Source organism: Anser brachyrhynchus (assembly GCF_964034855.1).
Source record: "Anser brachyrhynchus genome assembly, chromosome: 2".
In the NCBI taxonomy this organism is placed as follows: domain Eukaryota; kingdom Metazoa; phylum Chordata; class Aves; order Anseriformes; family Anatidae; genus Anser; species Anser brachyrhynchus.
Window position 1 is genome coordinate 92,093,109 of NC_137695.1, and position 26,941 is coordinate 92,120,049.

Here is a 26,941-nt window from a genome sequence, read left to right on the forward strand (position 1 = left end):
TCTGTTTTTGTGACGCAGTGGCAATGAGAGAAACAGCACATACATCAGAAAGGAAGCCTATTTGGCCAGTCACTTGAGGGTACAGGAGTACGTGGAAAACAGTAGAAGTCAAGCAAGGTCTTTATCACACACTGCTTTATAATGACAAGAGACAAACAGGCAGATGTGTGTGGTATGCACATTCCCTTTACATTATGCTTTTTCTTACCTACTTTGACTAGTATTGTTTTTGTCCAAAAGCTGCATTTTCCAATGTGTCTGGTGCCTGCTGAAAAAAGAGTATGGGTTGTCCTACATGCCCTCCAACACTAGAACTGGGGAGCATGCATAACAGCACGGTGCTTTTCCAAGAATTTGCAACTTGACTCTAAAGTAGGAAAATGTATTGATTTCAGCCAGGTTTGAAATCTCCATCCTCACATGGTAGCACGAGTACGGCTGAGGTGCAGAGGCTTAACCAGCAGAAAATGACTTCAAGATGGCTCTCTGAGAAGATTCTTGCCTAGCATGGTCTTAAACTTAGCTAGGATCCCGGTGGATCAGTCCCTTTTCCAAGTACAGCACAGAGTCTGAGATAGTTTAAAAAAAATTGGTTCCTATTTATGTCCATTAACGTGAGTTGGTCTGCAGCAGCTCTGGTTTGAAGTCCTGTCTGCCATCAGCAGTGCCTGTCTAGGCCTGCAGCGACAGCACTCCCCCACAAGACTGCTTTTTCTCAGTTCTCCTTTGCCAGAGTAAGAGGGAAAGCACTTATCTGTCCAGAGATCCAGCACGTCAGGTGAGATGGATGTGCCTTCTTCTCTCCTTCAAGGTAGGTAGCTGTAGCCTGCCTACTTGATACACAAACTGGTGGGAAACCTCTGAAAACAGATGATAGCAACACTGAATTGTCGTGCTCCTTTCCCTCAGGTCTCCAACTAGACAGCTTTGACGCCTGAGAAGCAAGTGATATACCTATCTTCATTTTTTTTCCCTGTCTTAGAAGTTCCCCAACTCATTCCCTGTCAGCAGTGGAAGGTCCATTTTCAAAATTACTTGCAAGCTTTATTACTATTTCTCTTGCAAGCTGAGGAGAGATCTTCTGCAACACTCCTCCAGAATGAGGGGAAAATGACATTTTACATCACAAGGCCATAATATATGCTTTGTTTCTGTCCACAATATGAGTAGGAAATCCTCGTTTTGGTCAATCTGCACATAGGTTCATTGACAAAATGTTCTAGAAGGATGTATTGAGTCTTTTCCTTAAATGTGCAACCCCCAGATTGCCAGCTTTGGAAATATATTACAAAAAGCGATCCCTTTGTTCATTTTGCCCGTGACTCACATCAGCTAGAGAAAAATAGCTGAAAATGAAAGTTTAAGGGAAAAACCCACGCTAAGACAATTCAAAAGTGTTGTCACTTTCAGTATTGTATTTCAGTATCATATTTCAGTACTCAATATTAGTCATTAGTTTGCATGGCTGGGGCTGAAGAGGGATATATTTCAGCCCAGGTTACAGATGCGCTGTTGTCAGCTTTTCAGTTTCCCCACCAGCTGCTGGGGCAGGGCACGTAGGATTACAGAGTTATAACCAGCAAAAAAAACACTCCACTATAAAACAAAATACACGAAGTAGAGCTGGCCCTGAGCTACGCTGGGGAAGAGCTGGGTTCCAGCTTTGGTAAAGCAGGAGACATGCATACAGAGAGGTGATCCGCAGGTACCCTCAGACAGGATGAATAAAGCAATTCCGCAGCCACCACGCTTCAGATCAGTGGCACTTCTGCAGTGCCTAGCACTGTACTCACGTAACTTCCCTCCCTTAGATGACAGGAGGATAGTGTTTATGACCTGTAATCAGATTACAGGAGAGTTTAAGTGTACGCTGGACTTGTAAAAAAAGGTTTGAAACTTGTACAAGGAACAGACTTCAGAACTGGGTGGGGGAATTCTGCACAAACAGCTCAGCACGTACTCCTGAGAACATGCTTCGTTTGGATTCGTGAAGTGATACTTCCTTCAGGCACTGCATGAGGCAATTTCCCTGTATATTTGCAGTACACACAGAATTTGTTGATTTTTCTGTGCCTGTATAACGTGCTCTTTTGTATAAAGTAAAAATCATGTGACATTTCCTCATGAGAAACCACTAGTTAAAATAATTCAGCACAATGTAGAACCACCAGGGCTATCAAGTCTCTGTATTGAGTTTGTGCATCTATAAACTACCAATGGCATCCTGTAGCAGCATTAATCTAAGATGTAGTATTGATTTACACCACCAGGGCTTTCCCAGTCTTATTTTAAACAAAAGGTGCTACTACATTTAACAGCTGAGCTTACCAAACATTTTCCACCCTTCTACTCTCTCCCCTTTCCCCACGTAATTTGGTTTTCACCTTCAAAGAGGTTTGCCTTGCTTCAAACAAACACTATGTTCCTGAAATCACAAGAGCCATATTAGTCACTTGTTCAAAAACATACTTTGTAAGTAACAAGCATGCTCAATTTTAGAGGGGGGAAAGAAAAAAGCTTCTAGATTCTTTAAGATTTAAAGCATTTATACTACCTAGTTCACTGCAGGGGCACCCACCTCCACCCTTGTTCAGATGTAAGCTGCACAAGTCCGAGCAATGCCAGGGGTCAGAGAGGAAACAGCCAGAAATACTACCTTGTCCCAGCCACGTCTCAGCCCATTTGCTACACAAAGCCAACTATGACCACAGCAAGGAAGGAGAGTGAATTGATCCGTTCTTACCTATCTGAACGCTCGGTGACATTGCTGGTACAGATTTCTGCGGATAGCAAGGAGGATGTGGAATAGAAAAGTACAAGGGGAGTGAGCACATGAGCTTCTTCTCCAGAGAAGCAGTATGACAAGCGCTTCCCTCGGGGCGACGCACACAAACTGCAGAACACAAGTCCCACAGGATGCTCTTCACCCATGTGCAGACCGCAGACCCCCTGCACGAGGCATTTTAACGCTTAAAGACTGATTAGGCTCTGAGCTGTTTTTTCTTCAGATCTCTGAGGGAGATCAGTGCACCTTCAGCAATAAGCCAAACCACAGATAAAAACACACAGTGAGGAGGAACACTGACAACAAAGCACACAGAAGCAAATGAAGTTACTTGACAAAAACAATACTGCATTATGAATGTGGGTGTGTGAATCATGAAGCAATAAATACTCCACCTAACTAACGTGAGTATTCAAAAAAAAAAAAAAAACACTACCAAAAACCTCCAGAGGGCATTCAGAGCTGCTGAACTAGGCTCTTGTTCCAACGGCTCCAGCAATGTTTCTCTTGCTTCCTTTCTCAAATAAAATGCTGGTGACAGAGAGGAAGACTGACCTCAGGAAGCTGAAGGCAGCCTCTGTGATTACCCACCTTAGGCTTACTGTGGCATTTGCACATCTCGGTGCACAATTGCTTTCTTGTTGTGTCCCACCTCCCCAGCATTAGTAGCACAGACATTATCTGTAGCGATGCAGATGCTACAAGCGCAGCATTAGTGATTCCAGGGCAAAACAGGTACAAATTAGCGGTGTATTGCATCTATGCACCCTCCCCCAAAATCTTTCAAAAATAAATAATACATCATAACCAAACCAAGAAGATTGAGAATTTTTATTTGTACTTAGCACATACAGTAAAGATCAAAACAAATATTAAAAGATAGCATTTGTAAACAAATGTACTTTACAAAAAAGTATACACTATCAAATTTGCTCTGAAAAAAATTCATGGTTATAGCTGTTTATAAATTTATATTTATCAAAATCAAGTTTAAAAACTACTTCATTTTAAAATATCCCAAATAAAGATTTATTTGTTCCAACAACTTCAGAGAGACCACAGATGTAAGGCCAAATTAAAACAAACACATTAATGAAGATGGCACTATGATTCCCAGTTTAAAAAAAAATTGCCACTGATCAAAATACGAGCCAACCTATTTAAAAAGCTAGGTCTGTAAAATATATATTCAACTTTCCAAATGTCTAACTTAAAAAAATAGAGCTATTCAAGGACTGGATCATCCTTGTCTTGTAGTATATAGATTATGAGCTGTGTTTTTGAGTCCACTCAGAGAAAAGTTATCAGTAAGTAGTTTTATGCAATGGTATAGATGACTTCCGTAATCACGTTAAAAATAACAAGACAGCAGCACCCTTTTAGCAAGGATCCATTTTAACATTCTTGCATTTATAGCAGCAGGTATGGTTTTGGGGGAAGCTATTAACATAATCACTAAGTCAAAAAGTGACACACATATTCCGAAAAGTTTATTATAGGGTTCTTTCCCTACAGTTGTTTTCGAAGTTACGCAAGCACCTCTAATTCTGCTGCAGAACGCAAAAATTAAAAACAAAAGACACCCAACCTATGACTACCTCAGTAGGCTCCCTTTGTTGGTGGTCCTTAAGCCATTTGGATTGCCAGCGTGAATTCTGTTGTTTTTTTTTTTTTTTTTTTCGCCCTCCAACCTCTTATTTGCACATCAAGTATAAAAACGTTTTTCAAACTTCATTTATGAATTTGACTCAAAAGAAATAAGATAACAAAAATAATTAAGGCACGATGAATGGCTGACCTTCAACAGCAGGCAGAGGATCACAGATTCACAAAGCATGGAAGAATGTATATCCCCAGAAATATTTCTGATCCTGGGACACTGAAAATTCTTACCAACTTTCACAAAAGGTTTATCAAGATTTTTTTTTTTTAACAAAGATACGAAAAATACTTTTCCCAAGAATGTCCGTGAACACTAAACAAGGATGGATATACATATAAAGACACACACTTTATGCACAATACACTTTGAACGTACTGCAGACAGACAAGGACCATGGAATGCAATGATCATCTAAGATGGCAGGTGAAATGAAGGTGACTTTTTCAGAGAGTCGTCATGAGTTTATCTTGGTACACCATACTTTGGACTTCTCCTAAATTCTTCTGGTTCTGTTCTTGAATATATCGTAAACTGCTGTCCTCTCCACTTGTGGGGGGTTTCCAATATGGCCTGTCATCATGATAGGGTGGCCTGTACCATTTGCACAGTTATTGGTTAGTGAGAGATGGAAGTAAACTTATGAGTGCTACACAGTAACATGAGCTCATCCAGCTAAGCATGCATACGTTGTGATGGACGGCTATCACGAAAGGAAGGAACTGGCGACAGGCCTATAGGTCTGATAAGACCCTATTGGAACAACCAGGAACCTCAAATTCATTTCAGAAGGCCTTGAATCAGGGCTCAGCCATTTAAAACCTCTCTCTTTTCAAGTGTTACAGACAAGCGTCACGCATCAATGCTTCTGAATCCCAGAGGGAGGAGAAGGCCATAGGAAAACTAAATGACTACAACAAACAAGTAAAATGAAATATATCATGCAAAAAGTTGACCTCATTAAAATATATCCCTGAGGACTGAAAAACTAAGACAATCCTATCAAGAATGAAAATTGCTCGTATGTACATACTCCCATTCACTCAACACTGCTGCAGTTAATTACACGGAAGTAGCCTGCACATTACAGCCCTGTTTTGTTAAGAGCCTAAAGGTAGTACCTGGAGTCTTTAGGTAGTACAGGCTTTTCTCTATGACTATGCACTGAAACTTGCAAAAGTACTATGATTTTTTTTTTCCTTATTTGTTCATTAGTTATTAATACTTAGAGATATTAACCCCAACCAATCCGACAATCCCTCCTGGATCATTTTGAAAAACAAAAACAAACAAAAACCCACTATTCTGAGCAGGAGGTAGGAAACCACAATATTTAAGATTCTCTTACTACCAAACTTAAGTTGCACTTCTTAGGTGTTTGCTTTTTTTCTTAAACCTAGCAGAAATAGAGCCAGGCTTTTATTTTACCTGTTTTTAAGGTATTCTCAAGTTCTATTATCACAATTATTAAATGGAATGAATTTTCTTGCAAGATGCAATATTGTTAACTGCAACCAAATCATTTCACTGAAAGGATTTTACTATTAAAACTATGAAAACTGAGACACAATTCCACAAGTTATTAAACAAATATTTTGTAAAAATATTTGTAAACATTGTTGTATATATAAATACATATAAATATGTAGACATGGTATCGCACGTTAATAGCTTCATTTCAACCCACGGCCCATTCTAGATTTGCAGGACCAGCAGAAAAAAACTCACGTATCTGTAGTTTAATTTCAAATTCACAGTCAGATTAAGTATTGTCACATCAAGCTATTCATGATGTTAGATGTGCAACTCCACTACTTTGACTCCAAGTTAAAATAACTTAAAGCTTCTGCCTTCACCACATGTTTAAACACTTTTACCTGACTGGAACAAAAATTCAAAGCACCTTTTCTACTGAGTTTGCAGGACAGCTTTTAAGTATGTTTTTTAGACTTACAAGCCTAGATATAAAAGAACTATTGTTCTTATTTCACTGGCCTTAATCTTTGCCCAGGCAGTTGAAGGTCTGAAGTGGGAGGTTGTCTATATACTTCACAATATGTTATTGTGCTTATTTCAATATCACCCTGCTCCAGGGTGAACTATTTGGCTTTAAAGTGTGTCTTACAGAAAAAAATCTTTAGAAAAAATTTCAGCAAAACCTCAAATGACTTTAAAATCATTAACCTCCATCAGTAGATGATCATGGGTACTTTGAAATTGGAAATTTTAAATGACAAAAAATGGACATGTAACCCTTAAAACCAGGAAGAACCTTGAACATGAAGTACAGGCAAAGTTAATTATCTGATTTAAACATTCTTCTGTTTCTAACAATTTTAGTATCTGATTTACTGCTTTATACTAGGAATTCTGAGATGACAATGAGTATACCCGCTTCTCTGCCTAATCAGTACTTCTAATAAGATATTTGCCCCTTTCCTGCATTCTCAAACCGAGGCCAAATTGTCTTTTCATCCATTTTAAGCTCAGCTTTACCTCCAGAGTCACTCACACTAAGAACAAAGCCTAACTATTCTGATGTAAGCATACAGAGATTAAAATGAATAGAAATGAAGACTAAGGCTTTTTCAATCAAGACAATAATTGGCCTAAAAACCTGAACATCCTAATAAAGTTTCTTTCTATGAGGATAAAATAGCAGCTGATCTTTATCACACATACATGCACAGTCACATATCTACCGGCAGGTGTGTGCCTCCACCTGTGCATTCCACCAAACTCACTGGATTGAATTTCTTCCAAAAATTTATTTTCACTTCATTTCTCTTGTTACTAATTCAAAACAGCACAACAACATAAACAGGAATATTTTTGTCAAATAATTCTCAAAAACTGAATGTTATAAGTAATTCCACTAGTTATCTGTAAAGTGCCTGATACATTATTCAATGTACACTTTATTTTTCCATATACATTTCTTGCAAAAGATGTAAGAAGTGCTGTAATGCAAGAATCTGTTCACTCCATCACCTAACTTCTGTTTGCCTCTCATGTGCAGAAAATCACCTGATATGCCCACCAAAGCTTCATACCAACAGATTTAGATAAATTAAGAAGTAATAATCTTTTCCATGAAGTGAGGATTGCTTACCTTACATTCACAGGGGTGTGTGGATGCCAGTGTGGCTGAGCAGGATGTATATTAGGATGATACTGTGGCTGCAAGGGAAAACATTAAACCTGGTTAATGAAATCATATAAGAACTCCTTAGTAATTTCAACTTTTTATTTTCCTGGAGCCATGAGGAACACGCTACCTGTGAACTCTAGAAGCCCCACTGTTTCAGACCTTCTCCCATGCCATTTGGCATATACATGAAACCTCTTAGTGATGAGCTTGCTCATTAGGACACATTCATGGACAAACGCAGAGAAAATTGCTTTCCTGTTTGAGAGATAACCCGACACATCTAGTGCTTCTCATAAAAAGCAAATCAGAAGAATGTCAGCTTTAATCAAAGGTGGTGAGTGAGAAAGGTTATTATGGCAGCTGCCTTCAGAAGGTCACCAATCTTTGGTGACAGCATTTCTCTCTCATATCCAACAAAAATACACCACAAACAATTGACCAGCAATGAACTCTTTAAGTGTTGTTATGGTGAAGATAATCACAACTCTGAACTTCTGAAGGCTCCCCCGATGTGAGATGCTACTCTACACAAAAGTGTTGCTCACAGAGCAGTCTCTTGGGGTCCATCACATGCACAGTCCCACAGGCTCTAACCTGTCATTTCACAGAAAGGGAAGGGAAAGAGGGTGGCCAGTGGAGTGTATTCAGCTTGCAGAGCATCCAAGAACACAGGGGACGCAAGGCAGAACAGCCCACTTCACTTTCCCCTGAACTCCCCCCAGTTTGATGCCGCTTATTTCTGAACTCACCCCAGAGGAAGGAAAGGGGAGCAGAACACTTGTCCTAATTACAGATGGAAGAAATATTTACCCCTGAATAAGAGAACTACAAGTTAATATTCTCCTCCAAAATCGTTATGCTTACCTGGTAATTATGAACTTCAGGAGTATTTTTAGCACTAAGGAAGGGAAAAAAATAACGTATGTAATCAAGACTGACAAAACCCAAAGATACACAAAACAAACGGCTTTTAGATTAGTACTAAAAAAAAAAAAAGTAGAAGCCTGATTCTGTAACTGTCCAATGGAAGATCTGTTCCTGGCTGAATTCCACTAGGTCTGCTTAAGATCAGTCAGTTATAACAGTAAGGACTCTGAGTAACTGAAGAAGCATTATTCTTATTTGTATTTAACTCAACCGTGCAGCCAAAACAGTTTACTTGCACTAACAAATTACTAATTTTTATTAAAACTTCCAGGTCAGTTTCCTATACATCAGGGTTCTAGTCTTCAAGGAAGCATTACAGTTAAGTAAAATCCATACACTTAAGGACATCAGTAGTTTGTCTAAGATACAAGCCACAGCAATTATGCTGCAAAACTCTATCCTTCATTTTACATTCACGAAACAGGAACAAGTAATGCCAGATAAATTAGCACAACAGTAATAAGCAGAAAGGAAATATGCTTTACTTTAATCTGATCTCAAACACAAAAGGAAAAAAAAATTAAAAAACATGGAAGTGCTTAAAGTCTCCGAGGCAGTCCCCAAGGAGAGTCTGGTGCTGCATAATGACAGATGCCCAAGCAATTCATCCTACACCAGAGAATTTGTGTCAATAAATCCTTACGTAGAAATGGTGTTTAGAATCTTTTTTGCCTGACAACAGCAATTGATAGGTAAAGAGAACTTGGACAGTCACTTACCACAGTTGTGCTGCTTTCACAGGATTGTTTGCTTAAAAATCAAACAAACAAAAAATTGTAAGGCATGTGAAACATCAGTCATCTTACAGCTATTGTCATTGGGATGTCACACTACAGCTTAAGGGAATACTTGTACAGACATTTGCATGAATTTGTCAGAACCCAGAACAGTTATGAAACCATCCACATGTACCATATAATTGACTCTCATGTAACAAATAACACTATCTCGCAAATTCAGTAAGTTTGTATGGCTGTAAAATAGAGACATACTAAGGAGGAAAGGAGGGGCTTACAGCCTCTAGAAAGCATTCGTGCTTGCTGTCCTTTCCCCTCGCCTTTGTACATGAGAAGGAAGAAGTAAAAGTGCCCCCATAATACCACAAGGACTTTTCATGGAACTTGGGTTCATATTCTGGGAATGCATAGGAATCCAAAGACATCCTAAGGGACTATCTGCTCACTCTGCTACAAACAGCAACTATACCTCCAGCCTAAAGTAATTTAGAGAGGGATGTCTTGCAGTGCTCCTTCCTAGGTTTTTCTAGGAGGAATAAAAATCTCATCTTAAGTTATGATGTAAAAATGACAAAGCCATAAAGAGAAATCAATTTCTTGTCATTGCATTCAAATTCAGCATGTTTCAACTCCCAGTGAAAGGTGGTTAAGTTCAGGGTCTGGAATCACAGAATTGTACAATAATCGAGTTGGAAGGGATCCATAAGGATCGAGTCCAACTCCTGGGTCCCCAAAGGACCGCCCCCCAAAAAAAACCAAACAGATCATGTAGAGTCAGAAAAGCAGCAACAACTGCACAGTGAAACTCCTCAATAACCCTAAAACTGTCTGGCTAGATAAGCAAGTCAGTGAGGCTTTTAGACACCACTCCACCCTTGATGACAAGTACACTTTTCCAAAGAGCACATTACGTGCTTTCCCTCATTTGAGTTTGATGCAACCTTTCCTCTCTCCTCTACTGAGCAACAAAAGGAACCACAGATACCTCATTCTCCAAAGATGGGGGACTAGAAGAATTAAGCATAGTCAGAGATTAAAAACAGTGGATATGAATGACAGACTCTGATCTGGGAGGAAAAAACATGTCAGTTCTGATTTTTAAGTGGTCTGACATTGTGTTTTTCTGCTTATATTGTGATCCAGATTTTATGGTTGTAATATGACATTTGGCTCATGAGTTAACACCTGCATGACACCTGCATGTTCAGCAAACACATCTACACTTGCCTTTAAACGTTGAATGCCTTCGAGAAGGATATCGCTTGCTGGGCCGTCTTTCAAACGTGCTAGTTCTGCGTAACCTTGTCCCATGTGTGGCTTGATACTCTGTCCGCCCACTTAAAATACAAAAATAAAGTTAACTACTGTCTTTTGCTGGATGCCGTACCTGCTCCTCTGTAAAACAAGTATCTTGTTGTTACTTCACTAAATACCTGAATCTGAAGCGTGATCCCAGCCTTATGAAGTCAGATCTACTAGATTTACTATTTGCTGGGGCTCGTAGTCTGAAGAAAGCATGGTGCTCCACTGCACACTTCCACAAATGTTTGCACGTTTTGGCACTGTCTAACCGGAAAACAAATGTGTGCTCTTGCTCTCTGCCCTAAATGCAGAAACAAAAGCTTTGGAAGTTGGCATGCATGATATTAGTTACTGCTTGTGGTAAGAGAAATGCAGCCTGGTCCAACAGTGTGCTGAGTCTTCCTTGTGTTCTTATCAGTCCAAGCACTCTCTGCACGTTGTTGGATCAGGCCAAAGAAAGTGAAGAAATTTACCTGTTCATCATCTTCTACAACCACAAGTGTTAGTTTGCTCTTTTTAAAGTCCATTTTTGTGATTTTAGGCCTAAACACACAGGAAGCAAACAGAAAATTAATGGAAGAATATCATTTTATAATCTAGGACAATCCCCCAAACTGTATGAGGGATTTGCAATCCTGAACACCTCAGAATACAATACTTTTGTTATGAAGCCCTGGAAATGCAACTATATTTTAACAAATATTTCACATTACTTGCTAGTCGTACTTCTAACCAGGCCAATTTACCTTCCGATCTATTTTCAACTTGTCGATTCAATCTTCATTAAAAATATAGTCAAGACCCCATTATGTAAAGAAGAATTTCAACATTTTAACAGAGAGGAATATAAAACAAAAGCAGATTACCAAAAGAACAGGCCTATTTTATTTGCTCCTTCAAAGATCAATATGCCTGTTGGCGTCAGTCCAAGAGCATATTCACAGCCATCTCTTCCCTACAAGCAAGCACAGGATCAATAATCAATACGCAATTAGTAGTGTAAATCTTATATATAGTGTATCAAAATTCAGAGGTTTTAAACTTTATAATTAAGTTTGCATTTTTTAACATTACAGAGCAGAAGAATACACAACTGTATCGGGTGTAAACCAGAGAGCTTTGGCAGCAGACGGCTGCAGGGCACACTTTGTGAGAGGAGGCCATGTGGTGCCTCAGACAGCTTTGATACCCAAGGAGCTCAAACATAACACCCAAGGAGCTCTTAAACAGCTCACACGTTTGAGAGCAAGCTGTAGCTGCCTGGGGAAGTTGGCATAAAAAGAAAAATTTGAGGAACATGGGAAAAGGCATGTGGAAAGGGACATGACTAGATACGCACTCCTGGGAAGAGCCTGTCCACATGGGAGGGCCTATGGTACATCTGAGGGCCCACGGCCACCTCACATCAAGGCAGGGTCACCACTGAGGGACTGCGGCCTGGAAGTGGTTAGACCAGGGCAGGTCTAACCTTGAGGAGCCACAGCCCACAGGCACCTCACACTGGGGAAGGGACAGCCCCCAGGGACTGCAGCCCACGGAGAACCCCCCTGGGGCAGGATGGCCTCGAGGGAACATAAGCCTGTGGGCAACCCACGCAGCAGTAACAAGCACAGCGCAGCAAAGGAAAGTGAGAAAGAAGTAATAAGCAGCACAAAGAAACTGTTATGCAGATGACCCCAACATTATGGCCTGCCTTGGGAGGGGCTCAGTGTAACCTGCAGGGAAAACAAGAGGAGTTGATGCTAGGAAGAGGGGAGAGTAGTGCTAGACTGAAGCTGAGTCTAGGGAATGGGTAGGGAAAGTGTTTGAGTTTCTGTGTTTATTATCTTATTTTTTTTCCCTTGGTACCCAAACCAGTAATTAAAATTTTATGTTGACAGTATATTAAAGTGACAAAACAAAACAAAGTATATTAAGTGACATTGCCTGAATTGAGTCTATTTTGCCTGGATTGCCAACTGCATCTCCATTCAATTTTCTGGCCCCATCTTAGTAAAATAAAATACAACATGGGTCTTACCTTAACTACATGCATATCTACACCATACATTTCTAGCCATTTTGCTTTGTTCAAGTAGCACAATTCAGCCTGCGCTGGGCTCTTTCCCCTAAGAACATAAAAATTAGTTTAAAATACAAAGTTTTTGTCTGTTTTAGAAATTTTAAAATTTGTTTCCCTGCTCCTTTTCTTTGGGCCCTCAGTCTTAATGACACTAAAGGGATTTCAAGAGAAAAGAAAGAGAAAGGATTGCTTCCAGCAGTAAAAAAAAAAAAAAAAAAAAAAAAAAAAGACTGCTTGAACTGTTACAAAATGACCTAAAGAAAAGATAAACAAAAACCCTCACCCCACCAACCTTCCCCAAACTAAAACTAGTTATTTCTGGGGAGGAGGTTTCTGTCTAGTATACTTCTCAACTCAGTAATTGCTGTTTTATGTTTGTGAAAGGGACACTTGTAGACATAGTTGACTTTGGAACAAAAGAAAACATTCTGTTGCTAGACACCACTCCCACACAGGTACCCTACCTGCACTCTTTCCATTTCTGGAAAATGTCAAATTCCATTGCTTCAGTCTGGTTTGGTGCAAACCTGAATTCAGACACTAGTTCTGGTGTGTGCTCTGGGTGTTCACACTCTCCCAGCTCAGCTGTAATTAATCAGTTGGAAAGTTAAAAAAACAAAAAAAACAGGATGACTACAAATATTGAATTCCATAATCTCCACATAGATATAGTTCATCTGTTTAAGTATGTTGTAGAAGAATACATTTTTGCTGATATTTTAAATTAAAAACATTCAAAAAACCTACCACAATCTCAAAACACTTCTTACAGCAAAATGAAATAAACTCATTTACAAGAGCAGTTTAAGATTGTGGTAAGCAATTCTAACATTTAAGAACTGCAGCCACTTCTCTGGGTTTTGAAGTGTTTAAAAGAAATAAAGTTTCTATTAAAAGAAAAAAAATCAATGCACTACTGTTTCAGAAAAGGTTACTTTGAAATTTCCTATCGCTCCAATGACATCATACCTCTCATTCCAAACATTCCCCATTCTGCTGCTTGCTTTGTTACATTAGTGTAGCCATCCAAACACAAAGACAATAGCCAGTCTCAAGAAACTAGTGATAAGGTTTGTTTGTTTTAACCCACGATGGTGATGTAATATTCATATTAAGTAATTTTTAAGGAAAGCAATGCTGAAGCATCTCCATAATTGAGGTATCACTTTCTACTGACTTAGGTAGGGCCTGCTATATTTTCTTCTAGGAGCAGAACACTTGCAAGCTCTGCTGAGCTCAGCAGGAGATGCAAGTGTTAAGCGTCTCAATGACTTGTGCCCTTAGCTGTCTCGTGCCTGAGACATGCCTTGCTCCGGGAACCTCTCAGCCTCACAGACACTGTAACGTCACTGCGTCAGGTCTGAGACACAAACATCAGTGGCAAATACACTCTTCAGCAATACCACATCACCATTTGCTGTGATTCCAAACCAGTGCTTTTTAAGTTAGTGTCTCTTTAGGAAAATACAGAGGGAAATGAAAGCCCTTGAAGAAAACAGTTTCAGTGCTCCAGGGCAGTTTTACACAACATTTGCAAAAACTTCTAACCAAGATTCATAAATCATTAATTCAACCACTTTTCTGGATTTTGAAATATTTAAAGGAAGTAAAGTTTCTTAAGTTTCAAAAATACCTAGCAGGATACATTAAAAACATACAAATTTACATTTAAAATGTGATCTGTTAACCAAGAACATACTAGGTGTTTGAGTACTCGAGCTATGCTCAAACATTTTTGTCCTGGTTTTGACATTTGGCATTCCTGAGGATATTAAACAGAGTTCACTGATCTTCGTTTGTAACACATTTTTTCCCCTTTCCTTTTCACCAGTATTCTTCCATGGTTAGTTACAGTATTCTTATCTATACATCTTCAACAGATATCTCAGCTTTGCTGCTGCGTTATCTAAGTTGGAAGCCTATTTAACACAGATGGTGCGAAGAATTACTGGCAGTCCAATCTCCAGTACGTAAGAGGGGAGCTACAAACACATCAGTAAGAAGGACTTCAGAGGAAAAAAAAAAAAAAAGAGTAAGAAACTAAGTCTGATGTGTTGACAACCATCTAGGAAAAACATGGGAGATTTCTCTACCATTTAACTGAGAGAAGGCGGAGAATGAAAGCTGACTATGCCATAAGGAGGACATGTAAAGATGACAACCACTGTTCAAAAGTTCACGTAGGACAAAATATGCCAGGATAGATGCTAAGGCAGAAGCAAGGAAGCAAAGGTGTTACTATTTCATATAACAAGAAAAAAACAGCCTTGTTTCTCAATAGCTGCACTGACTATTTACTCATTTTCTGGCACATAAATTATCATCCTTCTGATCAGTAGAGTTCTAAGAAATGGTCTTGAGAGCAATAGCTAGTAAGAGCCCGTGTAGCTAGGCAGCAGCTGTGTGGAAAGGGACCTTGGGGTCGTGGTGGATACTAAGCTCAGTATGGGTGAACAGTGTTCTGCCCCAGCCAGGAAAGCCAACAAGACTCTGGGTTGCATCAGCAAGGGCATCACCAGCAGAGATAGTGAAGTCCCACTCTTAATTATCCCACTCTGCACTTGTCAGGCCACACCTGGAACACTGCGTTCAGTTTTGGTCCCCGCTATCCTATTCAAAAGAGGTGTGGACAGGCTGGAGGACGCCCAGAGAACCACCACTAGGACGATCAGAGGACTGGAAAGCCTGCCATATGAGGAAAGACTGGGGGAACTGGGTGGGTTTGTTCAGCCGGCAGAAAAGGAAGCTCAGGGGAGAGACCATCACTATGTTCCAGCACTTAAAGGGTAGCAAACAAAGACAACAGGCTCCCTTTTTACCAGGAGACAATGGAAAAGACAAGAGGCAATGGGTATGAGTTGCACCAGGGGATGTCCTGACTAGACACAAGAGTAAAAATATTTTACTGTGAGAACAATGAATCATTGGAATAATCTCCCCACAGGTGTGGTGGATTCTCCAACATCTGGCTCAGGAGCACCACTATTTTTAAAACATAGGCAGAGCAGAGGACCCATCTCTTTGGGGTTTTCACAGAATCACAGAATCATCTAGGTTGGAAGAGACCTCCAAGATCACCTAGTCCAACCTCTGACCTAACACTAACAAGTCTTCCACTAAACCATATCACTAAGCTCTACATCTAAACGTCTCTTAAAGACCTCCAGGGATGGTGACTCCACCACCTCCCTGGGCAGCCCATTCCAATGCTTAATAACCCTTTCGGTAAAGAAGTACTTCCTAACATCCAACCTAAACCTCCCCTGGCGCAACTTTCGCCCATTCCCCCTCGTCCTGTCACCAGGCACGTGGGAGAACAGACCAACCCCCACCTCTCTACAGCCTCCTTTAAGGTAACTGTAGAGAGCGATAAGGTCGCCCGAGCCTCCTCTTCTCCAGGCTGAACAACCCCAGCTCCCTCAGCCGCTCCTCGTAAGACTTGTTCTCCAGACCCCTCACCAGCTTGGTCGCCCTTCTCTGGACTCGCTCGAGCACGTCCATGTCCTTCCTGTAGCGAGGGGCCCAAAACTGAACACAGTACTCGAGGTGCGGCCTCACCAGAGCCGAGTACAGGGGCACAATCACTTCCCTAGACCTGCTGGCCACACTGCTTCTTATACAAGCCAGGATGCTGTTGGCCTTCTTGGCCACCTGAGCACACTGCTGGCTCATATTCAGCCGACTATCAACCAATACTCCCAGGTCCCTCTTGGCCAGGCAGCTTTCCAGCCACTCATCTCCCATCCTGTAGCTCTGCTTGGGGTTGTTGCGCCCCAGGTGCAGGTCCCGGCACTTGGCCTTGTTGAACTTCATGCAGTTGACCTCAGCCCATCGGCCCAGCCTATCCAGATCCTCCTGCAGAGCCTTCCTGCCCTCGAGCAGATCGACACACGCACTTAGCTTGGTGTCATCTGTTTTATGACAGAAACGTCATACTTTGGCATGCCCCATCCTCTTTTCTTCTCTTTATTGGGGGGGTGGGGGTTACGTAGCATGTTTATATTCATTCTCCATGTTCTTAAATAAATAACTGCATGACCTGGAGGCAACTTTTAAAAAGAAGTTTTCTAGAATTTTCTGAAAAGTGCAAAAACATGTTCATAGTAAATACACTGTTGATTCGTTTATACAGAGGGAAAAAAGTTTACAGTATTTATATGAAGAGATCTGATGATGGTCTTTCAATTCTAAATTGAAAGCTGGAAATCTGAGAAAAAGTTTTTCCTTTTGAGTTTAATTACTACTTTCAAAAGCATACGTGATTAAATACAAAACCCATACAAGACTAATGAGGTAGTTAAAAACTTATTCTACCAGTGATAACTCGAGTATTTTTGTTTATAACCTTTATGTGGATAACCCCTAATTAAAGCATGTGATTACACATCTGCTTTACAAGTTATGCCATACTGCAAATCAATGTCATCTTCCAGAGAATTCCTTCACAGGGCTGGCAACAAAGCAATGATTTATGTTTGAAAGAGGATTCATACAAAATGCCAGCCTGCGAAACTGTTGTTTGAAACAAAGAAAGAATTAACGTAGCATAACAATTTTCTTGATAAAGAAAACTTAATGAAATTTACAGATGTCCTATAAATAGGACCTCTTTTTCAGAGGTTCTAGAGTACCTATTCCTAAATAGCCTTTTAGCTTCTTCCTTACCTTGAGGAAAGCCGAACTAAGCAGAAAGATTGGATTGTTTAGGATAAAGGTAACCTACTGGGGAGGGAATAATCGCTTGACATTTCTTTAGATTCTTCTGCTGAATTAAAAGATTCCACTATCAATAAAAATGTAATAAATGTTATAGAAAAATGCTAATTACAGCATAAGCCAGCAGAGATAATAAATCAGTTGTAGTAGGTAGAAGAATTTTGGAGAAATTTATTGCAATTATGTCAAAATAGTGGAAAACAAAAATAGATCGCAGAAAAATATAAAAATACCACAACACCACAACTTAGACATGTTCCCACATACAGTGTCAAGAAGTCTTAGTTCTGACACCTAATTGGAGATATTATAAATACCTATGTTCCACAAGTGGATGATGGATAGCTATTGTATTACATTTACTTAGTAATCACAGGTGTTAATTACTATCCAAAATGTTGAGGCATCAACCTATCATTCTTTGCTTGGTAGTTCTTGCTTAGACCAGGGGTGAGGTTACCGTTGTTTTTATCTGTGAAAATGGAAGCAATGAATCAAATACGGGCTCCAGATTTTCTCCACCTTAAAACCACAAATGGAGTTTGCCTGCGGCAGTTCTTTGCACACCTAGCTATCAGAGCTGTCCCAGACAGGTGCAAATGGAAAGCAAGACATAACCTTCTGCCTCAAGATTTATACCTGTTGCTGTTTGGAAATGAATTCCCAGTTTTAACTGTCAAGCCCATCTAGAATCACTGAGTTATCTTCATTGCTCTGTTACACTAAGAGACTCTGCCTCTTAGTAGCATGACTCCATGTGTCACTGCCAGCCACCAGCAGAACAAGAACAGTATTTTTCACTTCAATCTTTTTGCTGCTGCTAAGCGTAGAATGATCCAGATCATGACACTTTATTTTAGAAAAAATGAACTTGAAGCTTCATTACACAAGTTTCCTCCCTATCTGCAGAATAAACCACCTCAAATGAACCTTAGTTCTCATCCTTCCGTGTACTTCTCTCCTCCCCAGTACCTGCCTTTCCCTCCCTTGTGCTACAACCATCTCCTGTTCCACACGCTGCAGAGGATCTTTCCCAAGCACTGGCCAGGCTACAGGAAGCCCATGTTCAAGGCTACACCCGCAGGGGCTGGCGTACCATAAAGCGTGTACTGCTGGGCCAGCTTCAGGCTCTGCAGATAACACTCTGCACACACACCACGGCTTCTCCTTCAGTAGGGAGCTATTTGTGGTTTCCCTTCTCTGCTCAGCCCCTGGTTTCCATGAAACCTTTGTCTCCTCATGCCTTTGAGGCTCCTTCCCCTTGTTAAATATGCCAGTGTGGCATATGTTGTTTAGGAGTTATGAGTGGAGGGAAGGCACAAAGGCCATCTCCCTGAAATTCTCCTCCCAAAAGGAATGGCGTCAATATATGATCAATGAGAAGACATTAGTAACAAAGTGTGATAAGAAACCAATGGGTGAGCATTTTAAATACAATAAGACAAATCACTTTCAAAAGACTGCATACCTTGGAGACACAGAGCTGCTAGTTCAACAGCAGTTTCATACGGGCATTTCAGTCTTAAAAAAAAAAAAAGAGAAGAAAAAACAAGCTATAAAAACAATGTATTTTTTTTCCTAAGTGACTTCTTGCCAAACAGCTAAAAAGCAGTCTGACAGATGAAAGGGGCACATCGACTTCCACAAGATCACTTAAACCACAGGCTATTAATGATATAAAATATCTAAAATTAATTTTTACTTGCATATGATTATTTTCTCATTTGGTACAGTCTCAGTAGTGCCAAACACATGATATAGTCTACTATAAAACAAGCTTGAGTAATAGAGACAACCATGTTGGTTTTCATTATTTTTAATTAAAAACAATAAAGATCAGATACGAATTTATTGGCCAGGGTGAGACTATAAACATACAAAATATTTTCTGAAGCATTCACTTGTACAAAGAGTGATGCACTTCATCATCTTTTCCTCTTCTAGTTTACTTGTCAGACTGAAAAATATGGCAAGCTTATGCTACATTTTAAAGTCATAAAAATCAGGACAGTCTTTGCCCTATTTATGTATTTCTATCATCTGCTCAATCCACAAAAGGTGTTTACGCATTTTAGTTTTCAGTCCTATTTACACAAAGTCATATGCTTCTGTATCCTAAAGGAAAGAAATGCTTATAGAACTGTACACCACATTTATAATCTGTGCATGAATACCGTAAAGAATGGAAAAGATCACACAAAGTAAAATTTTATATCACTAAGAGATTAACTATTATAAATACTTTAAATTACAGCTGCAAGAGCAAAGAGGTACTTACTTCCCTGAAAGAATGTCTTGTCGGAGCTGTAATACAAACAGGTACCTGACAAATAAAAATTCAGAAAGTCAAAACTATATAATAGTGTCACCTTTCAAGCCCCAAAGGTCGGAAAAATACCCCAACTCATTAAGTAGTCACAACATTTTCATTTCTTTCCTCTTAAACAAAAGGGCCTTCGGGATCATTCAGATATACCTTGCCACCTTCAAAGTTCCTTGAACTTTTGCTACACTTGAAGAAGGGACTGTTATTCACCTACTGCTTGTGCCCAGTACATCGTCCACCTCCAGGTCACAAACACTGTGCTCCACTCCAGGCACACAAAGGAGCAACCTAAAAGTCACTGGCAATCCGATGTTTTCCTGAACTGTTTCAGGCAAGAACTAAACTACGGGATTTAGACGCAAAACACAGATAAAGGCATGAAGACTTTTGGGGCTACCTCCTCAAACAGAAATACAGAACATGGAAGAAATCAAAGCTGGGCTAAAGGAAAAGTTCAGACCAAATGTTCACTTTAAATGGCAGAAGAGCTCTGAATAACAGAAACCTGAATTCCATGGAGCCCACACATTTATTTAGAAGGCCAAGTAGGTATTTACAGCCTGCAAACTGTAGTATTTTAAGCTCCTGTTAATCTCCAGCTCTAGGCATGCTTCATGTTTCACAGCCACTCAGAGCTGAGGTCTGAGGCATGCAGAAGTGCCCGAGGCCACACGAGAACTCTGTACAGGACAGGATGGCACAAGCAGGCTCTGCACTGCTCTGCACACTGAGGGTGAGGCTTGCAATGATGAGCGTAGCAAGACAAGAAGGCATGAAGCACTGCTGTCAACCAAGTAAAGGCAAACCTCTCCTATCTTTACATAGGATGCTAGAAAGACAAAGTGCTTTGCATCACTCAGGACGTGCTGTGAACGCAGTGAAGAATGAATAGTTGGAATCAGACCGGAGAACAGAACTAAAAACGAAGATTAAAAAGATTTCTTGTGATACACTAAAGCAGAATGAGATTTATCCACATTAGCTCTGTGTCACATTTCTGATTCATGTACTTGGCTAATACCTGACTTGCCAAACCTGGGTATTTGCACATGTAGATTAATGACAGACAAGTATATTTCCTGTTCCTATTGTTTCTCCCTGATGATTTGCAATCCCATGAACTCATCCAATTTTGCAAGAAAAATCCGAGCAGTGTTTCTCATCAGTGCCACCTCCCCTGCGCAGCACTGCAGCTCTGCTCTGGTTGCGATGGCTTTGCTCCTTTTCTGCATGCAGATGGACAGGCATCTGCATCTCACCTGTTGGTATTCCAAGGCAGCATACCTTAAAAATTCTCCACGACACGCATGTACAGACACATTCCTCTGTTGTTTTTCTATCTTAACTAACTTAACCAGGTCCCATAAAAGTGACAGCAGATAGCGTCCAAAATGTGCTGGATTTCAGTTGTTTTTAAATCAGTAAAGGACAGAGTGGGGCGAAGGGTTTCACCACTTCCACATTACTGTGATAATTATGAGAATGCAGTGTTTACAGCTTCAATAGGAACTGGATATCCTACTAAAAACATCTGTGCAGGGAACCTCTTGACAACTACCCCCACCCCCAATTAGGCCATTTCATGGTTAATGTTGGAATAATTCTGACTATATAGTTGTTAATCTTTACTTTTTACTCAACATGTTACGTGGAAAATATGACCCTGCCAGCAAAAAGATTCTTAAAAAAAAAAAAAAAGAAAAAGAAAAACAGCAACATTCAAAATTACTTTCCCCCAATATAAAAGAAAAACTAAAGCTATTTTTTCAGAGTAAAATGAATTTCCAACTCATTTTCATCTTTCATCCACAGTTTTGCAGTGGTATCTGTCAAACTTATAATTAAAAAATGTATATATTCGTAGCACTGAAAATTTAGGTGATTAAAGTGCTTTTCCAATTAAAATAGTCTTCCGAAATGTTACCTTCCAGCAATAATTAGATCACAAAGCATCAGATGTAAATACTTTCAGAGGAAATGTCTTACTTGATCACAGCAGTGATCACACAGCTCAGAAATCCACACCTCACAGTAACTAGGATCGTATGCTTCAGAGGATTATGCAAGAAATCTTGTGGTAGATAGTAATGGAATAATTTGACCACAGGGGAAATTTAATACTTGTCAGACATACCCCGATGTATGAAGACATATCAATTTTCAAAAAATACATATTATCCCTACTAATTTAACTGCATTTTCTCATTAGAAAAGCCCAAAAGTCATCTTGGGTTTTGAACTAAGATCTTACACTCAATTATGTAATTGGCAAGGAGTTCTATAGGTTAATTATGTGTTGTATAGGAATATGCCCTTCCTTTGGATTAACACTGCTGCACTAAATTGATAATGGATACTAAGGCCTCCATAGCAGTGTCATAGTAAGTTGGTGACAATTAGCACCTTGATCTTTTTGTCTTAGGCAGTGAAAAAAACACATGGTCAACACAGCAGATAGGACAGGAGACAGTAAACATAGGCCAGCAGACCTGAGTTTCCTGTAAACATCACAGGTACATGAACTAGAGCAATCAACAATCCTTGAACATCCTAAGTCTGACTGGGAGTACTGTGATTATTACCAAGCAAACGAGAAGATATAGAAAGTGCCCCACTGTGAGAAACAGATCAAAAAACGATAAAGAAACATTAAGATTGATGATTGCCACACCAAGATGACAGAAAGATGGCACCCCTCTCCTCCAGGTGCTCCTTTCCCGGTTTTCAGAATATCATCTAGATCACACCAGGGTACTGTGAACCCAGCAAGGGGTAGTGCTCGCAGCCCAGAAAACAGCCCATCAGATTTAAACAAAAGATCTCTGGATCTTAAGACGTCTTTACACAACGCAGTCTTTATACCTTCTGCACCACGTGGGAAAGTGATTCAATCAATCAACCAACCAGGCAATTCAAGCAATCTATTCTTCCCATAATTCTGCTGCTTTTGCACCATTATTAAACCACCTCTGAGTCTCAGGGCAAGGGGGACAAGGCAGAGAACTGGAGTTTTAACAGGACACGATGGAAAATCCCCTCATACATATGGCAGGTGCCGCTAGTGTACACAGCAGCTGTCTACTCAGCCAACGCTGCCTTCCTTGCTAACTTCAAAGAACCAGATCACATCATCTTCTACAGGCTTAGACCCATGGATGGTTCTTGGCAGCAAATAAAAATGGTGGCATCTCTCTGATTGTAGGAAAATAGCAAAGAAATCCATGACCATTCTTGGTATGAAAGCTCAAATCACCAGCTTACAGGACTCCCGTGTATCTTAGATACCTTATTTACCCTTCTGCCAGTTAGTCATTGAACCACGCGTAGTTCCTACCTTGTAAACTCCTCATGAAGGTTGTTCGGTTCTGATGAATAGTACTTAATTCGAAAATGCAACGTGTACGGAGGTCCAACTGTATGCAGAGATTTTAAATGGGAAAAAAAAAGTTTACACTAGTCGTGGTTCTGCTACAGCAGAGCAACAGTCACCACCCCACAACCAAAGAAACCCCAAATGAAGTATGCTTTTAAATTCTTCAAAGAAGCAAATATTTCATGTGATTAAATTTTAAAATGCATGCAAAAAAATAAAAGGACTACCATACCTTATGATACTCTAATCATTACATTAACCAAGCAACAGTACATTTGGGAAACACGTTTTTATTCAGAGACACGTGCCCTGTAGCATGCTATGAATGACAGCAAGTTCCAGGTACACTGCCAGTTGCTGAGGGGTGGGGAGATGGGAGGGAATGAGGGGGGAGAGAGCGATGCTTCTTGCTACTGGGCACATACAACTAAAAAAAATAATCAAATATATCAGTTTTTGTTACATTATCAACATACATGACTACTAACATGAGACTGACCAATGCATCCTTATCTGCCTATGCCTCATCTTCTAGACTGACAGCCTGCAAGTATCTGAAGTGCTGGAAAAATGACTTTTTCACCTTTTTAAAGTTTTCTGTAACACAACGCCAACACAGTATATATACGTGCCTATTACCGATCTATTTTACTGAAAGACTTGCAGCCAAATCTAATTATTAGAGCTTTGACTTTGTCTACAGGGATAGCTCCAAGAAGACAGGTTACAGTACTCCAGGCTGACAATTGGGCACCACTGGTAGGTTTGGATCAGCAAGGTAATGACTCTTATCTGCTCACTGCCAGGGGGCATACAAGAGGCGTGAGCAACATCCATGGTGAAAGGGGAACTCTTCTCCAAGCACCTGCTGAATTCATGGTAATGGAATGCATCCTGTTGTGAGGCAGACCTTTACAACACTCATCAAGTTGCTTTACTCTTCAGGGCTCCTCACATCAGGGCTCAGCCAATTTGTTTTTAATGCAGGCACTTCACAAATTAAACACAGACAAAATACTGCAGCTAAGCTGGTCGAAGGTGTTACAGAATTGTAGATTCTCCACATTTTAAGTCAGATCAAGAAAAAGACAGAGCTATTTAAGAAAGTGCACCTGCAAAACACTTAGCCACTTAAGGTAAAGCAGTCTGTGATGTGATGAAAAGGTGAGAGAAGGCCAACCAACACAAAATTACCCGTAACACGTATCTTTACTAGCTATTCTAGCAGAACGACACCCATACACTGTGGGGTGAAAACAAAATGTCTTAAAGGTCTTTGAAGAAGAGCTCCACTATTCACTATATATATATAGTGAATATATATATATATATATATATATATCCTGATGCGTATTAGAAAGAAAGGCAAAGCATCACTGAAGCAATCAAGACCCACTTCTGTAATCTGGTCAACAACTCCCTTGCAAAACACTGCATTTTAATCTTACAGAAACAATATTATCCATCGGCCTACAGCTGTTGCCAAGTGGAGTATATTAACAAAACAGGTTAGTGCTGATCCTGCTCTGCGCCCAAGCCTGCAACTAGATTATTAGAGCTCCAGGAACAACTTGTGCACCTTAGCAAATATCCACAGAAAACTCACTGGTGAAGCCAACCCCTCCACCCAAAACTTCCTTTGATGAAACACCAGGTATTTCTGCTAGATTTAACATAATGTACAAAAAAAGACAATCAGTGTTACAGAATAAAATATTTTCCACTTACTCTTTAAAAGAAAAAAAATATCACAAAGCCTGTTACGGACCAGAAACAGTGACAGAAACCAAGATCTGTGTCCAGGCAACCTGATTTCACAGATCAGACTAAAATTACCTGGCAACCTACTCTATCTCAAACAAACAGGACATGTTTAATGAGGGTGCAGAAGACTGGTATATTACTTGTCAGTGCTCTTGCATTTTGACATTCAGACACAGTCAGCCAATTAGCCATTAAATTAAATCTATTTTCTAAGAAATACTCAGTCTGTTAAAGGCCATATTTACACAATCACATTTAAATACTCCAAGTTCAAACTTTTAAGGAAGTAACAAAATAAACAGACATAGACATGGTACTTACTTTTTATTTGCTTCTTAATGAATTTAGAATGGTCCAACCAATGCTTAAAAAAAAAAAAAAAAAAAGAAAAATCAGTGTTTAAAAGCAGTTCTATTTCAGGATTTTGCCATCACAAGAAACTAATTACAGTAAAATTCAACAGAAAAAAAATCTCTTAAAAGGTAATATTGCCATGTCTATTTGCTAAACTTCTGCGCATTTGCAGAAGTGTTTATTTGCACATTTGCCAGCTGGCAGGCACCTTTCTTCAAGATGGAAACCCTGACTTTTATATACAACTGTACTGCCAGGGAAGTTGCACTCCTTTCGAGAGGAAAGCTCAAAGTCCAAAACCTTAAAACAGCGGTATGTAAGGAAAATACACTTTTGTGCCCAGGTTGAACTATTGCCCTGAGGACAACAGGCCCAACCCTTGGATTTCATTCTCCTTTCAGCTCCTTTATTTCATGGAAACCCTCTAGATCCTGTATTGTCCTGCCTTCTATTGCTCAATAGCCATGGTTTTCAAGATAAGGACGAAACCCCACTAATAGCATTTAGGAAAATTTGGTGTATATCCCCCCCCCAAGAAGCTCTTAAATAGATGCAACTAGATGACAAAAAAGTATGTTTCCCAGCAAAATTCATACTCTCTCATCAGTGTAAATTGCACCTACAGAAGAGTAGCCATAAACACTCTCTAGCGTAAATTTAGTTTAAATCTTTGTGCACCATCTCCTACTGTGAGGCTTGATCTGAAGAAATCCCATGTAAAGACTCCTACCACACAAGGTAATAAAAGACCATGTGGACTTCCGTGAAATAAACATTCTTCTTTCTATATGCATATATTTATTTTAAAATAATAAAGTAGGTACCATGGAACAAAATCTTGGCAGAGAAAAACCTTCCTTTTTCTCTATAAGAGCATTTGCATTTTCAGAAAAAAGAGAAATAACTCCTAATCATTTCATTAACACAGCCTTATTATGGCTAAATACCTGTGGAAAAAAAAAAAGTTAGATAGAAATGCAGGAATTTATTATGTCCTAAACAAAGGCAAAAATTATTTAACAAGGTAGATGGGTATAGCTTGAAAGTTTGCCAGCTTAAGATCCCTAAGGTAAATAAATCTAAAAAAATAAAAAAATAATAAAAAAATAAAAGAGGGAGAGGGAGAGAAAGAGAAATGATAAATATTCTGAAAGTTCTTTTATTTACACTAGACTTGCTAGACCTCCTTAGGTGAGGCTGCCAATTAACTGATCCTTACAATCTGAGAAATCACTACCAGAGTGGAAATAAACATTACAGCAGCTCATAAAAGTATATTCCTTAGAGTTGCAAGTGATTTATTTTGCCTCTACTTTGCTCTCTTATGAAGAATTACACAAGGAACTACATCAGTTTACAGAAGCTTTACAAAATGGCAAATTTCTGATAAGGAAAAATAATCAACAAGAAAAAAAAAGAAAAAAATCAGCAGAAATTATGTAAGTCTGTTACTTTCACACCTCCAGGGCAAATTAGTTTTGTATACTTCAAATACCTAACTGCAAAATTGCCTCTCTTCACTATTTATTTTGGCTAAAGATAAGCGAGTCACAAAGCCAATGTATACTGGTTCAGTTAAAAGAAAAGTTTATCTTCATGTTAATAAAAACCATGAAAAACATCTGTGCTACAGGAGAAAATCTCCAATACCTTTTCATCTATGGCTCGTTAGTACTGTGTTCAGAAATCAGCACCACCCAGTCTAACTACAATAATTTCTAATGAAGTAATAGCTAATAAAACCATCCCAATCTGAGAATGTGGTGGTCTAGGTACACCAGAAC

At 39.6% G+C, this 26,941-nt stretch overlaps 1 protein-coding gene across 6 annotated transcripts in view; it reads right to left on the bottom strand.

Annotated features, from left to right (window-relative positions):
• Positions 1-26,941, bottom strand: part of EPB41L4B (erythrocyte membrane protein band 4.1 like 4B) — a gene marked incomplete at its 5' end in the record, with an annotated part of 174,932 nt that overhangs the window by 81,059 nt on the left and 66,932 nt on the right. For 5 of the 6 annotated variants that reach the window (XM_080577989.1, XM_080577990.1, XM_080577993.1 and 2 more), the window contains 13 exons: positions 7,558-7,625; positions 8,461-8,494; positions 9,243-9,273; positions 10,488-10,597; positions 10,694-10,863; positions 11,036-11,105; positions 11,429-11,517; positions 12,583-12,670; positions 13,089-13,209; positions 18,809-18,861; positions 19,619-19,663; positions 23,001-23,079; positions 25,125-25,167. In XM_080577989.1, coding sequence (XP_080434115.1) covers positions 7,558-7,625; positions 8,461-8,494; positions 9,243-9,273; positions 10,488-10,597; positions 10,694-10,863; positions 11,036-11,105; positions 11,429-11,517; positions 12,583-12,670; positions 13,089-13,209; positions 18,809-18,861; positions 19,619-19,663; positions 23,001-23,079; positions 25,125-25,167 — 1,001 coding nt within the window. Of the gene's footprint in view, positions 1-3,598; positions 5,040-7,557; positions 7,626-8,460; positions 8,495-9,242; positions 9,274-10,487; positions 10,598-10,693; positions 10,864-11,035; positions 11,106-11,428; positions 11,518-12,582; positions 12,671-13,088; positions 13,210-18,808; positions 18,862-19,618; positions 19,664-23,000; positions 23,080-25,124; positions 25,168-26,941 lie in introns of those variants that run through there. The other variant, XM_080577994.1, reaches the window with a different exon arrangement.